At 51.1% G+C, this 16,855-nt stretch overlaps 1 protein-coding gene across 2 annotated transcripts in view; it reads left to right on the top strand.

Annotated features, from left to right (window-relative positions):
- Positions 1–16,855, top strand: part of trit1 (tRNA isopentenyltransferase 1) — a 66,239-nt gene that overhangs the window by 31,434 nt on the left and 17,950 nt on the right. The window contains exons 2-6 of one of the 2 annotated variants that reach the window (XM_082970252.1): positions 6,521–6,663; positions 11,167–11,263; positions 11,903–12,057; positions 15,083–15,225; positions 16,158–16,269. In XM_082970252.1, coding sequence (XP_082826378.1) covers positions 6,521–6,663; positions 11,167–11,263; positions 11,903–12,057; positions 15,083–15,225; positions 16,158–16,269 — 650 coding nt within the window. Of the gene's footprint in view, positions 1–6,520; positions 6,664–10,868; positions 11,264–11,902; positions 12,058–15,082; positions 15,226–16,157; positions 16,270–16,855 lie in introns of those variants that run through there. The other variant, XM_045709514.2, reaches the window with a different exon arrangement.

Below are 16,855 nucleotides of genomic sequence, written 5' to 3'. Positions count from 1 at the left end.
CTATGTCTCCTCTCCAGTGTCTCCTCTCCACTGTCTCCTCTCCACTGTCTCCTCTCCACTGTCTCCTCTCCACTGTCTCCTCTCCACTGTCTCCTCTCCTATGTCTCCTCTCCTATGTCTCCTCTCCACTGTCTCCTCTCCACTGTCTCCTCTCCTATGTCTCCTCTCCTATGTCTCCTCTCCAGTGTCTCCTCTCCAGTGTCTCCTCTCCACTGTCTCCTCTCCACTGTCTCCTCTCCACTGTCTCCTCTCCACTGTCTCCTCTCCTATGTCTCCTCTCCTATGTCTCCTCTCCTATGTCTCCTCTCCACTGTCTCCTCTCCACTGTCTCCTCTCCTATGTCTCCTCTCCACTGTCTCCTCTCCACTGTCTCCTCTCCACTGTCTCCTCTCCTATGTCTCCTCTCCTATGTCTCCTCTCCTATGTCTCCTCTCCTAGCAGGGCGTGACTATTACCCCGCCAGGCACAGATTAAGCACTGTCAGTTACAATCCTTTTTGTACTAATTAGAGTTTCCAGGAGCCTTTTCGTTGAGGTCTGTCGCTTTTATCTATCCATTTAGCCGCGTTATCTCTCCATTTCATTTTTGATATCGATCCCACCCTCTTAGGTCGGTGGAACATTCCTCAGAGCACGTGTCCAACTCATTCCACGGAGGTCCTGTCTGCGTGTTTCCACTTCTCCATTTTTTACTCGGTCGATGAGTCAAGGTTACTAATTAGTATAGAACTTGCCTCACCTTCTTATCTCGGTCTTAATTGAAAGTTAAAAACCGTGGAATGAGTTTGACACCACGTGTGTTAAAGGAGCAGTCCCCCCCCCCCCCCCCCCCCCCACGCTCTCATCGTTGTCAGCGGACCGTGTTTCCTGTTGCGCTGACGGGCACAGAGGGAGATGGGTACACACACTGACAACTAGGAGAACACGTTGATCGTTCTATCACTGTGTGTGTGTGTGTGTGTGTGTGTGTGTGTGTGTGTGTGTGTGTGTGTGTGTGTGTGTGTGTGTGTGTGTGTGTGTGTGTGTGTGTGTGTGTGTGTGAGAGGAAGTGGTATGATGTCTGGTAATTTTAGGGAGCGTTATGTTCTCATTACTGATGGTGTGCCTGCCTTCTGTTATGTCAATGTTTTCTCCCCCCCACACTAAATTTAGGCAATATGTAGGGAGCCTGGAGAGAGAGAGAGACTACAGTACATGAATGTGTAGGGAGCCTGGAGAGAGAGAGAGACTACAGTACATGAATATGTAGGGAGCCTGGAGAGAGAGAGAGACTACAGTACATGAATATGTAGGGAGCCTGGAGAGAGAGAGAGAGACTACAGTACATGAATATGTAGGGAGCCTGGAGAGAGAGAGAGAGACTACAGTACATGAATATGTAGGGAGCCTGGAGAGAGAGAGAGAGACTACAGTACATGAATATGTAGGGAGCCTGGAGAGAGAGAGAGAGACTACAGTACATGAATATGTAGGGAGCCTGGAGAGAGAGAGAGAGAGACTACAGTACATGAATATGTAGGGAGCCTGGAGAGAGAGAGAGAGACTACAGTACATGAATATGTAGGGAGCCTGGAGAGAGAGAGAGAGACTACAGTACATGAATATGTAGGGAGCCTGGAGAGAGAGAGAGAGAGAGACTACAGTACATGAATATGTAGGGAGCCTGGAGAGAGAGAGAGAGAGACTACAGTACATGAATATGTAGGGAGCCTGGAGAGAGAGAGAGAGAGACTACAGTACATGAATATGTAGGGAGCCTGGAGAGAGAGAGAGACTACAGTACATGAATATGTAGGGAGCCTGGAGAGAGAGAGAGACTACAGTACATGAATATGTAGGGAGCCTGGAGAGAGAGAGAGAGAGAGAGACTACAGTACATGAATGTGTAGGGAGCCTGGAGAGAGAGAGAGAGAGACTACAGTACATGAATATGTAGGGAGCCTGGAGAGAGAGAGAGACTACAGTACATGAATGTGTAGGGAGCCTGGAGAGAGAGAGACTACAGTACATGAATGTGTAGGGAGCCTGGAGAGAGAGAGAGACTACAGTACATGAATATGTAGGGAGCCTGGAGAGAGAGAGAGGAGACTACAGTACATGAATATGTAGGGAGCCTGGAGAGAGAGAGAGACTACAGTACATGAATATGTAGGGAGCCTGGAGAGAGAGAGACTACAGTACATGAATGTGTAGGGAGCCTGGAGAGAGAGAGAGAGAGACTACAGTACATGAATATGTAGGGAGCCTGGAGAGAGAGAGAGACTACAGTACATGAATATGTAGGGAGCCTGGAGAGAGAGAGAGAGAGACTACAGTACATGAATATGTAGGGAGCCTGGAGAGAGAGAGAGAGACTACAGTACATGAATATGTAGGGAGCCTGGAGAGAGAGAGAGACTACAGTACATGAATGTGTAGGGAGCCTGGAGAGAGAGAGAGGAGACTACAGTACATGAATATGTAGGGAGCCTGGAGAGAGAGAGAGAGACTACAGTACATGAATGTGTAGGGAGCCTGGAGAGAGAGAGAGGAGACTACAGTACATGAATATGTAGGGAGCCTGGAGAGAGAGAGAGAGACTACAGTACATGAATATGTAGGGAGCCTGGAGAGAGAGAGAGACTACAGTACATGAATATGTAGGGAGCCTGGAGAGAGAGAGAGAGAGACTACAGTACATGAATATGTAGGGAGCCTGGAGAGAGAGAGAGAGAGACTACAGTACATGAATATGTAGGGAGCCTGGAGAGAGAGAGAGACTACAGTACATGAATATGTAGGGAGCCTGGAGAGAGAGAGAGAGAGACTACAGTACATGAATATGTAGGGAGCCTGGAGAGAGAGAGAGAGACTACAGTACATGAATATGTAGGGAGCCTGGAGAGAGAGAGAGAGAGACTACAGTACATGAATATGTAGGGAGCCTGGAGAGAGAGAGAGAGAGACTACAGTACATGAATATGTAGGGAGCCTGGAGAGAGAGAGAGACTACAGTACATGAATGTGTAGGGAGCCTGGAGAGAGAGAGAGAGAGACTACAGTACATGAATATGTAGGGAGCCTGGAGAGAGAGAGAGAGAGACTACAGTACATGAATATGTAGGGAGCCTGGAGAGAGAGAGAGACTACAGTACATGAATATGTAGGGAGCCTGGAGAGAGAGAGGAGACTACAGTACATGAATATGTAGGGAGCCTGGAGAGAGAGAGAGACTACAGTACATGAATATGTAGGGAGCCTGGAGAGAGGGAGAGAGACTACAGTACATGAATGTGTAGGGAGCCTGGAGAGAGAGAGAGACTACAGTACATGAATATGTAGGGAGCCTGGAGAGAGAGAGAGGAGACTACAGTACATGAATATGTAGGGAGCCTGGAGAGAGAGAGAGACTACAGTACATGAATATGTAGGGAGCCTGGAGAGAGAGAGACTACAGTACATGAATGTGTAGGGAGCCTGGAGAGAGAGAGAGAGACTACAGTACATGAATATGTAGGGAGCCTGGAGAGAGAGAGAGACTACAGTACATGAATATGTAGGGAGCCTGGAGAGAGAGAGAGAGAGACTACAGTACATGAATATGTAGGGAGCCTGGAGAGAGAGAGAGAGACTACAGTACATGAATATGTAGGGAGCCTGGAGAGAGAGAGAGACTACAGTACATGAATGTGTAGGGAGCCTGGAGAGAGAGAGAGGAGACTACAGTACATGAATATGTAGGGAGCCTGGAGAGAGAGAGAGAGACTACAGTACATGAATGTGTAGGGAGCCTGGAGAGAGAGAGAGGAGACTACAGTACATGAATATGTAGGGAGCCTGGAGAGAGAGAGAGAGACTACAGTACATGAATATGTAGGGAGCCTGGAGAGAGAGAGAGACTACAGTACATGAATATGTAGGGAGCCTGGAGAGAGAGAGAGAGAGACTACAGTACATGAATATGTAGGGAGCCTGGAGAGAGAGAGAGAGACTACAGTACATGAATGTGTAGGGAGCCTGGAGAGAGAGAGAGGAGACTACAGTACATGAATATGTAGGGAGCCTGGAGAGAGAGAGAGAGACTACAGTACATGAATATGTAGGTAGCCTGGAGAGAGAGAGAGACTACAGTACATGAATATGTAGGGAGCCTGGAGAGAGAGAGAGAGAGACTACAGTACATGAATATGTAGGGAGCCTGGAGAGAGAGAGAGAGACTACAGTACATGAATATGTAGGGAGCCTGGAGAGAGAGAGAGACTACAGTACATGAATGTGTAGGGAGCCTGGAGAGAGAGAGAGAGACTACAGTACATGAATATGTAGGGAGCCTGGAGAGAGAGAGAGAGAGAGAGACTACAGTACATGAATGTGTAGGGAGCCTGGAGAGAGAGAGAGAGAGACTACAGTACATGAATGTGTAGGGAGCCTGGAGAGAGAGAGAGAGAGAGACTACAGTACATGAATGTGTAGGGAGCCTGGAGGGAGAGAGAGACTACAGTACATGAATATGTAGGGAGCCTGGAGAGAGAGAGAGACTACAGTACATGAATATGTAGGGAGCCTGGAGAGAGAGAGACTACAGTACATGAATATGTAGGGAGCCTGGAGAGAGAGAGAGACTACAGTACATGAATGTGTAGGGAGCCTGGAGAGAGAGAGAGAGACTACAGTACATGAATGTGTAGGGAGCCTGGAGAGAGAGACTACAGTACATGAATATGTAGGGAGCCTGGAGAGAGAGAGAGAGACTACAGTACATGAATATGTAGGGAGCCTGGAGAGAGAGAGAGACTACAGTACATGAATATGTAGGGAGCCTGGAGAGAGAGAGAGAGAGACTACAGTACATGAATATGTAGGGAGCCTGGAGAGAGAGAGAGAGACTACAGTACATGAATGTGTAGGGAGCCTGGAGAGAGAGAGAGGAGACTACAGTACATGAATATGTAGGGAGCCTGGAGAGAGAGAGAGAGACTACAGTACATGAATATGTAGGTAGCCTGGAGAGAGAGAGAGACTACAGTACATGAATATGTAGGGAGCCTGGAGAGAGAGAGAGAGAGACTACAGTACATGAATATGTAGGGAGCCTGGAGAGAGAGAGAGAGACTACAGTACATGAATATGTAGGGAGCCTGGAGAGAGAGAGAGACTACAGTACATGAATGTGTAGGGAGCCTGGAGAGAGAGAGAGAGACTACAGTACATGAATATGTAGGGAGCCTGGAGAGAGAGAGAGAGAGAGAGACTACAGTACATGAATGTGTAGGGAGCCTGGAGAGAGAGAGAGAGAGACTACAGTACATGAATGTGTAGGGAGCCTGGAGAGAGAGAGAGAGAGAGACTACAGTACATGAATGTGTAGGGAGCCTGGAGGGAGAGAGAGACTACAGTACATGAATATGTAGGGAGCCTGGAGAGAGTGAGAGACTACAGTACATGAATATGTAGGGAGCCTGGAGAGAGAGAGACTACAGTACATGAATATGTAGGGAGCCTGGAGAGAGAGAGAGACTACAGTACATGAATGTGTAGGGAGCCTGGAGAGAGAGAGAGAGACTACAGTACATGAATGTGTAGGGAGCCTGGAGAGAGAGACTACAGTACATGAATATGTAGGGAGCCTGGAGAGAGAGAGAGAGACTACAGTACATGAATATGTAGGGAGCCTGGAGAGAGAGAGAGAGAGAGAGAGACTACAGTACATGAATGTGTAGGGAGCCTGGGGAGAGAGAGACCAGAACATGATCCCCTTTAGGAGCATCTGAGCATTCCGAGAAATTCCGTAAACGTGTTCGAGACGCTGACACCCAGTTGGCACATTCTGTTATCCGACGGTGTCATTACCCGTGGGTCTGCTTAGCTCAGTGGCTGTTCTGTTATCCGGCGGTGTCATTACCCGTGGGTCTGCTTAGCTCAGTGGCTGTTCTGTTATCCGACGGTGTCATTACCCGTGGGTCTGCTTAGCTCAGTGGCTGTTCTGTTATCCGACGGTGTCATTACCCGTGGGTCTGCTTAGCTCAGTGGCTGTTCTGTTATCCGGCGGTGTCATTACCCGTGGGTCTGCTTAGCTCAGTGGCTGTTCTGTTATCCGACGGTGTCATTACCCGTGGGTCTGCTTAGCTCAGTGGCTGTTCTGTTATCCGACGGTGTCATTACCCGTGGGTCTGCTTAGCTCAGTGGCTGTTCTGTTATCCGACGGTGTCATTACCCGTGGGTCTGCTTAGCTCAGTGGCTGTTCTGTTATCCGACGGTGTCATTACCCGTGGGTCTGCTTAGCTCAGTGGCTGTTCTGTTATCCGACGGTGTCATTACCCGTGGGTCTGCTTAGCTCAGTGGCTGTTCTGTTATCCGACGGTGTCATTACCCGTGGGTCTGCTTAGCTCAGTGGCTGTTCTGTTATTGGCTACTGTGTCTAACTCACTCTACAACGTTTTGTGTTAATTGCGGTTCGATTGGTATCTTGAAGCACATTTAACGGACAACTTTTCTGCCTTGTCGATCTTGACATCTGATTTGGTTCTCTCTGTCTTCCTCAGGTGTATCGCGGGCTGGACATCATAACCAATAAGGTGACGGCTGAGGAGCGTGCCCAGTGCACTCATCACATGATCAGCTTCGTGGATCCCCTGGTCAGCAGCTACACTGTGGTAGACTTCAGGAACAGGGCCCTGGCTCTCATATCCTTTATGATTGTACTTCCTGTATGGGTGAGACATGTGGACCACACCGCTCGCGATGCGTTGCAAAAATAAATCTAAACATGTTATTCAATCATTGCTCGCGCACGTCAACTTGGTTGTATTTGTGATGCTTGACGCGCTGCAAGTCCCACCTCTTCCCATCTCCTCATTGGTTGTTAGGAGCATTTCCCCACGTGGGTGATTTGACAGATGAACTGAGGTCCACACTCCAGTCCAGTTGGTGGTGGTAATGCACCTTAAAGTTGGTTGCCAACCGCCATATAAAATCCAAAGAAGAAGAAGAAGTCTGAAGGAGGAGAGATTACTAGAAACAAACTTTTACCCTTTTATCTGTGGATTATTGTTATAGTAGAGGACCTTGTGAATTACAGGTAAAAATAACAACCCAATGTTTATATCCCAGGACAAATTAGCTAGCAACAGCAAGCTAGCTAGCTAAATTGCCATAAATGTTTAATGCTTTTTGACCTGTTCCCAAATTAATATAGTCAATTCAGAGTTTCTTTTGATATTTCAACCTGCGTGTCCTGATTTTTTTTTTTTATCTGGTGTGGGTGGACAAAAAATGAACATGCGCACGACGGTGTACGCGGGCAGTCTGGTCACACACACACACACACACACACACACACACACACGTCACTTAACACTGGTCACTTCAATAATGTTAACATACCAATGAGTAAGACATTAATCATTTTTTATTAAATGTTTTAAAGCAACCCACGGAACCCTCCACAACCCAACAACCCGTATACAGCATCAGTTCTCTATGTTTGACAAAGTAGTAAGACACTGCGGCTTGGAGTATTGCATCTACGTACTATGTAACTTATTCCCTTTGAATCTGGTGATTTTTTTATTTATTTTTTTTTTTTTTCTCGCTGTTCAGGGAAATTAGTAATTCAAGTCGGTTATATTATTTACCATAAAGTAGTACTGGGTTTTGACCAATAGATGTCGCTGTTCCTGCTATACCACCACACTCTTTTATCCATTTTGCTCGTCTTCTGTGTTTTATTAAATTGATTATCATTACACAGGTGCACCTTGTGCCGGGGACAAAAGGCCATGCAATTGGCATGGTGACTGTACGAATGTCCACCAGAGCTGTTGCAAGAGAATTGAATTTTCATTTATAGTGATGCACTGATATATTTTTGGCCGATACCGATATCTGATATTTTCCATCCCCCCAAAAAACGATGAAGCTTAAAGCAGTGACGCTGTTACTGTGTAACTCCGGTAGGGCAACATCTGAAAAATAGGGCACTTGGTAACGTTTAGTGTGTACCGGTGCTCGACCAGTCGGCGAAAGCCAACATCACCCAGGACAGACAACGGTTGATTGTCAAGGGAAAATGAATTCCATTATCTTGGTTTTAATGGGTTTCACCTTTCATCTCGCTGAAATGTTCTTACTCTTTCAAATGACTTTGTTTGATTGCACAGCAGATCCACACCGCAGACGTTGTGGGCTAGGTTAGGAATAATGCTGTGTTGCACGCGTGGCGCAACATTTTACGTGGCGTCAATACATCACCTACCTACTTTATAGAGGTATGCACCGTCAGCTTTGACATCGATTTATTTTTTTTATTTTATTTTTTGCACATCAGCGTTAAACTCGACTTCGGGCCGATACCGATGTTGGCTTTTTTTTTTTAGCTAATATCGTCCGATTCCGATATGTTCGCAGATATATCGTGCATCCTTATTGATGTTCTCTACCAGTGTCGTTTTTAGAGAATTTAGCGGTACATCCAAACGGCCTCATAAAACGCAGACCGTATGTGTGTTGCGTCGTATTGGCCGAGCAGTTTGCTGATATCAACGTTGTGAACAGAGTGCCCCGTGGTGGTGGTGGTGGTGGTTATGGTGTGGGGCAGGTATAAGCTACGGACACAATTTGAATGCGTAGGGATACCGTGACGACATCCTGAGGTCTGTTTCTTTTAAGGTATCTGTGACCAACAACATGCATATCTGTATTCCCCAGTCATGTGAAATCCATAGATTAGGACCTAATACATTTATTTTAATTGACTGATTTCCTTATAATGAACTGTAACTCAGTAAAATCGTTGAAATTGTTGCGTTTTTATATATTTTTTTGTTCAGTTTACATTTATTTATATTCAATACCCTCGTTCTGATGTCTTCTTTTTATTTTGTGTGTTATAAATGTTTTATGTTGTATTGTTATTCTGTTGTTGTATGGCTAGATATTGGGGCAAGATACATAAGCATTTCGCTGCACTTACGATAACATCTGCGAAACGATAATTGACTAATAAACGTTTTGATTTTACACTCTCTCACTCTCACACACACACACACACACAGCATATGTTTTACTCTCTTTGTAAAAATACTATTTTCACTAAGCCTAAAATAGCCTTTGTCCTCGTGGGGCTGTTTTACTGTCCTTACAGGGATTTCTGTTGCAAACGAGGATTGTGTGTGTGCAGCACAGTAGCTTCAGCTGTAATGACTAATGATAGTATCAGTGCAGCCCTTGTGTGTCGGTGGTGAGAGAGAGAGACGGGGGGAGGGTGAGAGAGAGAGACGGGGGGAGGGTGAGAGAGAGAGACGGGGGGAGGGTGAGAGAGAGAGACGGGGGAGGGTGAGAGAGAGAGACGGGGGAGGGTGAGAGAGAGAGACGGGGGAGGGTGAGAGAGAGAGACGGAGGGTGAGAGAGAGAGAGAGAGAGAGAGAGAGAGAGACGGGGGGGAGGGTGAGAGAGATGGGGGGGAGGGTGAGAGAGAGAGACGGGGGGGGAGGGTGAGAGAGAGAGACGGGGGGGGAGGGTGAGAGAGAGCGAGACGGGGGGAGGGTGAGAGAGAGAGAGACGGGGGGGAGGGTGAGAGAGAGAGACGGAGGGTGAGAGAGAGAGAGAGAGAGAGAGAGAGACGGGGGGGAGGGTGAGAGAGATGGGGGGGAGGGTGAGAGAGATGGGGGGGAGGGTGAGAGAGAGAGACGGGGGGGGAGGGTGAGAGAGAGACGGGGGGGGAGGGTGAGAGAGAGACGGGGGGGAGGGTGAGGGACGGAGGGGGAGGGTGAGAGAGACGGGGGGGAGGGTGAGAGAGAGAGAGACGGGGGGAGGGTGAGAGAGAGAGAGACGGGGGAGGGTGAGAGAGAGAGCGGGGGGAGGGTGAGAGAGAGAGACGGGGGGAGGGTGAGAGAGAGAGGCGGGGGGAGGGTGAGAGAGACAGACGGGGGGGGGGTGAGAGAGAGACGGGGGGGGGGGAGGGTAGAGAGACGGGGGGGAGGGTGAGAAGACTGTGTGCGAAGAGGAAGTGCGAAGAGGTGTAGAGGAATGGAGAGTAAAAGAGAGCGAGAGGAAGAGATTGGGCCACGGTGAGATGAGAGAGGAGAAAAACATACTATCATGACCGGTCATTCTCTGTCCGTTTAACATGCTGCTCACATCTCTCTCTGCTTCTCTCTGTCTCTCTGCCTCTGTCTGCATCTCTCTTGCATCATTTCCTGCTTTTCTCTCTCTCTCTCTCTCTCTCTCTCTCACTCTCTCCGTCCCTTCCTCGCTCTCCCTCCCTCCCTTCCTCGTGCTCTCCCTCTCTCTCTCGCCGTCCCTTCCCCTCTCTCTCTCTCCCCCCCTTTCTCTTTAGCCCTCCTACTTTCACTGTCAGAATTTCTTTCCATCCATCTGTCTCTCCCACAGGCTCATGTTCCCTCTCTCCATCTCTCTCTCACTCCTCAGGGAGTGCAGAGTGAGGCAGGGTGGTGACTGTGTGTGTGTGTGTGTGTGTGTGTGTGTGTGTGTGTGTGTGTCTGTCTGTGCGAGGGGGAGGTGAGTGATGATAGCTGATGGGCCTTAACTTCTCAGATAAGATATCTCATTATCCCGAGAGAGAGAGACTTCCTATGAGCCTATCATCAGCTCTCTGATCACTGGTCTTGTATACTTTGTAAATCGGTGTATATATAGTTCATATACCTGTTATTGTAATGGTGAGAGGTTAGCATGTCTTGGTGGTATGATATAAAATGCTAACCTCCCCTGTTATTGTAATGGTGAGAGGTTAGCATGTCTTGGAGGTATGATATAAAATGCTAACCTCCCCTGTTATTGTAATGGTGAGAGGTTAGCATGTCTTGGGGGTATGATATAAAATGCTAACCTCCCCTGTTATTGTAATGGTGAGAGGTTAGCATGTCTTGGGGGTATGATATAAAATGCTAACCTCCCCTGTTATTGTAATGGTGAGAGGTTAGCATGTCTTGGGGGTATGATATAAAATTCTACCCTCCCCTGTTATTGTAATGGTAAGAGGTTAGCATTTTATGGAGGGTATGCTATTTATGCGTTTAACTTTCTCACTCATCATTATTTATGATTCATTCAGGGTTATCATGGTAGTATCCACGTTAATGAAGTGTTTAGAAACATTCTATTCTTATTGAAAGTGTGTGTAATTTATTTAGTAGGGTAAATCAGTGTTTCCTTAACCAGCCCACATCGAGGACCTGTACAGCAGAGAGAAGCTGCCCATCATAGTAGGAGGAACTAACTACTACATAGAATCACTGCTGTGGAGAGTACTGATGGATGTAGGGGTAAGAACCACACTCCTCGCCCCTGACTCACCCCCTGACTCGCCCCTAACTCACCCCTACATCAGTCATTGCTGTGGAAAGTTCTGGGTATACAGGGGTAAGAAGTAACCTCCCGTAACTTCTCCCTCGCCCCCTCCTCACCCTCCTCGCCCCTGACTCACCCCCACCATTTCGCTCTTTCTCCCTTCACAATATGGGAAGATAATGAGAAGACCACCTGATGATGCAATTTAATGTCAAGTCACTTTATTCTTTTTTTTTCTCATTTCATTTCTCTCTACTTCTCTCCCCCGCTCTTTTTCTCTCTCCCCGTCTCGCTTTCCATTTCTCTCTCTACTTCTCTCCCCCGCTCTTTTTCTCTCTCCCCGTCTCTCTTTCCATTTCTCTCTCTACTTCTCTCCCCCGCTCTTTTTCTCTCTCCCCGTCTCTCTTTCCATTTCTCTCTCTACTTCTCTCCCCCGCTCTTTTTCTCTCTCCCCGTCTCTCTTTCCATTTCTCTCTCTACTTCTCTCCCCCGCTCTTTTTCTCTCTCCCCGTCTCTCTTTCCATTTCTCTCTCTACTTCTCTCCCCCGCTCTTTTTCTCTCTCTTTTGCTCCACTCGCCTCCTCCTCCTCGGTCTCTCTCTCTCTCTCTCTCAGCAGGAGAATGAAGGAGAGGGGAAGAAAGGCGGGTCTATTGATAGGAAGGCGGAGCTGGAGAAACTGGGCGGGGCTGAGCTCCACAGGAGACTGACCGAGGTCGATCCTGAAATGGCCTCTATGCTACATCCTCACGACACACGCAAGATCGCCAGGTAGGCTGGGCTGCGTGTTAAACAGAAAGGGTGGTATATTATTGACATTCAGTTCCACATCACTTATTCATGCCTGGGTGCACTGTGTGCTGTGAAGAGACAAACCTCACCAGACACAAACTGTTCCCTCCTGTCATTTCCTGTCAGTAGAGGAACAGTGTGACATATACACACACACTAGAGGAGGAGCACCCTGACATACTGTAGCCCCGGTGTGTGTGTGTCATAAAAACACCATCATGTCAATGAGCTGAGTTTACTCGGCACAGAATAGACACCGCCCCAAGCCGTCACACCAGCCCGACCCATCATCTCATCTGGCAGGGTAGACACCAGCCCCGACCCATCACCTCATCTGGCAGGGTAGACACCAGCCCCGACCCATCACCTCGTCTAATGATGCAGGGTAGACACCGGCCCCGACCCATCACCTCATCTAATGATGCTGGGTAGACACCAGCCCCGACCCATCACCTCATCTGGCAGGGTAGACACCGGCCCCGACCCATCACCTCGTCTGGCAGGGTAGACACCAGCCCCGACCCATCACCTCATCTGGCAGGGTAGACACCAGCCCCGACCCATCACCTCATCTGGCAGGGTAGACGCCGGCCCCGACCCATCACCTCATCTGGCAGGGTAGACGCCGGCCCCGACCCATCACCTCATCTGGCAGGGTAGACGCCGGCCCGACCCATCACCTCATCTAATGATGCTGGGTAGACACCAGCCCCGACCCATCACCTCATCTGGCAGGGTAGACACCGGCCCCGACCCATCACCTCATCTGGCAGGGTAGACACCGGCCCCGACCCATCACCTCCTCTGGCAGGGTAGACACCAGCCCCGACCCATCACCTCCTCTGGCAGGGTAGACACCAGCCCCGACCCATCACCTCCTCTGGCAGGGTAGACACCAGCCCCGACCCATCACCTCATCTGGCAGGGTAGACACCAGCCCCGACCCATCACCTCATCTGGCAGGGTAGACACCAGCCCCGACCCATCACCTCATCTGGCAGGGTAGACGCCAGCCCCGACCCATCACCTCATCTGGCAGGGTAGACGCCGGCCCCGACCCATCACCTCATCTGGCAGGGTAGACGCCGGCCCCGACCCATCACCTCATCTGGCAGGGTAGACGCCGGCCCCGACCCATCACCTCATCTGGCAGGGTAGACGCCGGCCCCGACCCATCACCTCATCTGGCAGGGTAGACGCCGGCCCCGACCCATCACCTCATCTGGCAGGGTAGACGCCGGCCCCGACCCATCACCTCATCTGGCAGGGTAGACGCCGGCCCCGACCCATCACCTCATCTGGCAGGGTAGACGCCGGCCCCGACCCATCACCACATCTGGCAGGGTAGACGCCGGCCCTGACCCATCACCTCATCTGGCAGGGTAGACGCCGGCCCGACCCATCACCTCATCTAATGATGCTGGGTAGACACCAGCCCCGACCCATCACCTCATCTGGCAGGGTAGACACCGGCCCCGACCCATCACCTCATCTGGCAGGGTAGACACCGGCCCCGACCCATCACCTCATCTGGCAGGGTAGACACCGGCCCCGACCCATCACCTCGTCTGGCAGGGTAGCCACCGGCCCCGACCCATCACCTCATCTGGCAGGGTAGACGCCGGCCCCGACCCATCACCTCATCTAATGATGCTGGGTAGACACCAGCCCCGACCCATCACCTAATCTGGCAGGGTAGTAACCGGCCCCGACCCATCACCTCGTCTGGCAGGGTAGACGCCGGCCCCGACCCATCACCTCGTCTGGCAGGGTAGACGCCGGCCCCGACCCATCACCTCGTCTGGCAGGGTAGACGCCGGCCCCGACCCATCACCGCATCTAATGATGCTGGGTAGACACCAGCCCCGACCCATCACCTCATCTGGCAGGGTAGACGCCGGCCCCAACCCATCACCTCATCTAATGATGCTGGGTAGACACCAGCCCTGACCCATCACCTCATCTGGCTGGGTAGACACCGGCCCTGACCCATCACCTCATCTGGCAGGGTAGACACCGGCCCCGACCCATCACCTCGTCTGGCAGGGTAGACACCGGCCCCGACCCATCACCTCGTCTGGCAGGGTAGACACCGGCCCCGACCCATCACCTCGTCTGGCAGGGTAGACACCGGCCCCGACCCATCACCACCTCTGGCAGGGTAGACACCGGCCCCGACCCATCACCTCCTCTGGCAGGGTAGACACCGGCCCCGACCCATCACCTCCTCTGGCAGGGTAGACACCGGCCCCGACCCATCACCTCGTCTGGCAGGGTAGACACCGGCCCCGACCCATCACCTCGTCTGGCAGGGTAGACGCCGGCCCCGACCCATCACCTTGTCTGGCAGGTTAGACGCCGGCCCCGACCCATCACCTCGTCTGGCAGGGTAGACGCCGGCCCCGACCCCATCACCTCGTCTAATGATGCTGGGTAGACACCAGCCCCGACCCATCACCTCGTCTAATGATGCTGGGTAGACACCAGCCCCGACCCATCACCTCATCTGGCAGGGAAGACACCAGCCCCGACCCATCACCGCATCTGGCAGAGTAGACACCGGCCTCGACCCATCACACCGGCCTCGACCCGTCACACCGGCCTCGACCCGTCACACCGGCCTCGACCCGTCACACCGGCCTCGACCCGTCACACCGTCCTCGACCCGTCACACCAGCCTCGACCCGTCACACCAGCCCCGACCCGTCACACCAGCCCCGACCCGTCACACCAGCCCCGACCCGTCACACCAGCCCCGACCCGTCACACCAGCCCCGACCCGTCACACCAGCCCCGACCCGTCACACCAGCCCCGACCCGTCACACCAGCCCCGACCCGTCACACCAGCCCCGACCCGTCACACCAGCCCCGACCCGTCACATCTAATGTCAAGAATTCTGTCTTTTTTTTTTTTTCATTTTATTTGTATCTCCATGTCCTCTTGAATTCATCTGTGAAAGAGGGTGGGACTCTCACTGTGTCCTGTTTGATTGACACCTCTAGGAGCCTACAGGTGCATGCGGAAACAGGCGTGCCTCACAGCCATTGGTTGGAGGAGCAGCGAGGGCAGGAGGGGGGAGATGTGCTGGGGGGGCCACTGAGGTACCCAGACCCCTGTATCTTCTGGTTACATGCTGACATGGAGTGTAAGGAACACCTACCCCCTTTTTCTCTTTTCCCCCAAAGTGTCTCCAATTGATTGTTTAGCTCAATAAAGTTACTTTCAGATGATTAGAACACAAAGTGTAAAATATACCTAAGATGGGGGATATTCACTTGCATTGGGTTTTTGGACACAAACGCTAATAAGTTAGCTTTTCTAGACAGTGGCCAAAATCATAGCTTGGGTTGCTGTATTGCCTTGGGTTGCTGTATTGCCTTGGGTTGCTGCATTGCCTTGGGTTGCTGTATTGCCTTGGGTTGCTGTATTGCCTTGGGTTGCTGTATTGCCTTGGGTTGCTGTATTGCCTTGGGTTGCTGTATTGCCTTGGGTTGCTGCATTGCCTTGGGTTGCTGCATTACCTCGGGCTGCTGCATTACCTCGGGTTGCTGTATTGCCTCGGGCTGCTGTATTGCCTCGGGCTGCTGTATTGCCTCGGGCTGCTGTATTACCTCGGGTTGCTGTATTGCCTCGGGTTGCTGTATTGCCTCGGGTTGCTGTATTGCCTCGGGTTGCTGTATTGCCTCGGGTTGCTGTATTGCCTCGGGTTGCTGTATTGCCTCGGGTTGCTGTATTGCCTTGGGCTGCTGTATTGCCTTGGGTTGCTGCATTGCCTTGGGTTGCTGCATTGCCTCGGGCTGCTGTATTGCCTCGGGTTGCTGTATTGCCTTGGGCTGCTGTATTACCTCGGGTTGCTGTATTACCTCGGGTTGCTGTATTACCTCGGGTTGCTGTATTACCTCGGGCTGCTGTATTGCCTCGGGTTGCTGTATTGCCTCGGGTTGCTGTATTGCCTCGGGCTGCTGTATTGCCTCGGGCTGCTGTATTGCCTCGGGTTGCTTACAGGGTTAGGAAACCAATAAGTGTCTAATTTGGGGTAGCTACCCTTTAACCACGACTCCCTCTGTCTTTCTCCAGCCATCGACAAGCGCTTGGACAGGCGTGTGGATGACATGATGCTGGCAGGCCTGCTAGACGAGCTCCGAGATTTCCACCTGAGATTCAACCAGCAGAAGGTTCAGGACCAGAGGTGGGTGTGGTAGTGTCTGTTCAAAGCAACCAAAAAGGGCTGGGTTGTGGTGTTGCCGTCGGGGTCAGATAACCCTGCGTCGGTCTGTTCTGTCAGCCACTTATTGGTTGGTTATTGATTGGTTATTGATTGTGTGAGTCTGTTAGGTGTGGTCGCAGAGAGTTGATGGCATATTGCTTTAGGACGCGGCTCTACCCACAGTCTCCCTCCTTCAGTCACCCACCCCCCTTTCTTTGACTGAGGTCACCAATCTGCAAGGTCAATCCTCGTACACCGACTACCCCCCCCCCCCCCCTCTCCATATCCCCTCTATTCTTCTTTCTCTTGCCCTCTACTGATGCACATCATCTCTCTCGCGGGGGAGGGGGGGAGAGAGAGTGGGAGGAGGGGAGAGAGAGTGGGAGGAGGGGAGAGAGTGGGAGGGAGAGGGGGGGGAGTTAGGGAGGAGGGAGAGAGAGTGAAAGCGGGGGAGTTAGGGAGGAGAGGGGGGGAGTAGGGAGTGGGGAGGGGGAGAGAGGGGGGAGTTAGGGAGGGGAGGGAGAGAGAGAGTTATATTATGGAGCCAGTGTGAGTCAGCAGATTGACA

This window comes from Salmo salar, chromosome 27 (assembly GCF_965601325.2).
Source record: "Salmo salar chromosome 27, fSalSal1, whole genome shotgun sequence".
NCBI lineage: Eukaryota > Metazoa > Chordata > Actinopteri > Salmoniformes > Salmonidae > Salmo > Salmo salar.
This window is presented reverse-complemented; position numbering and strand designations above follow the sequence as displayed.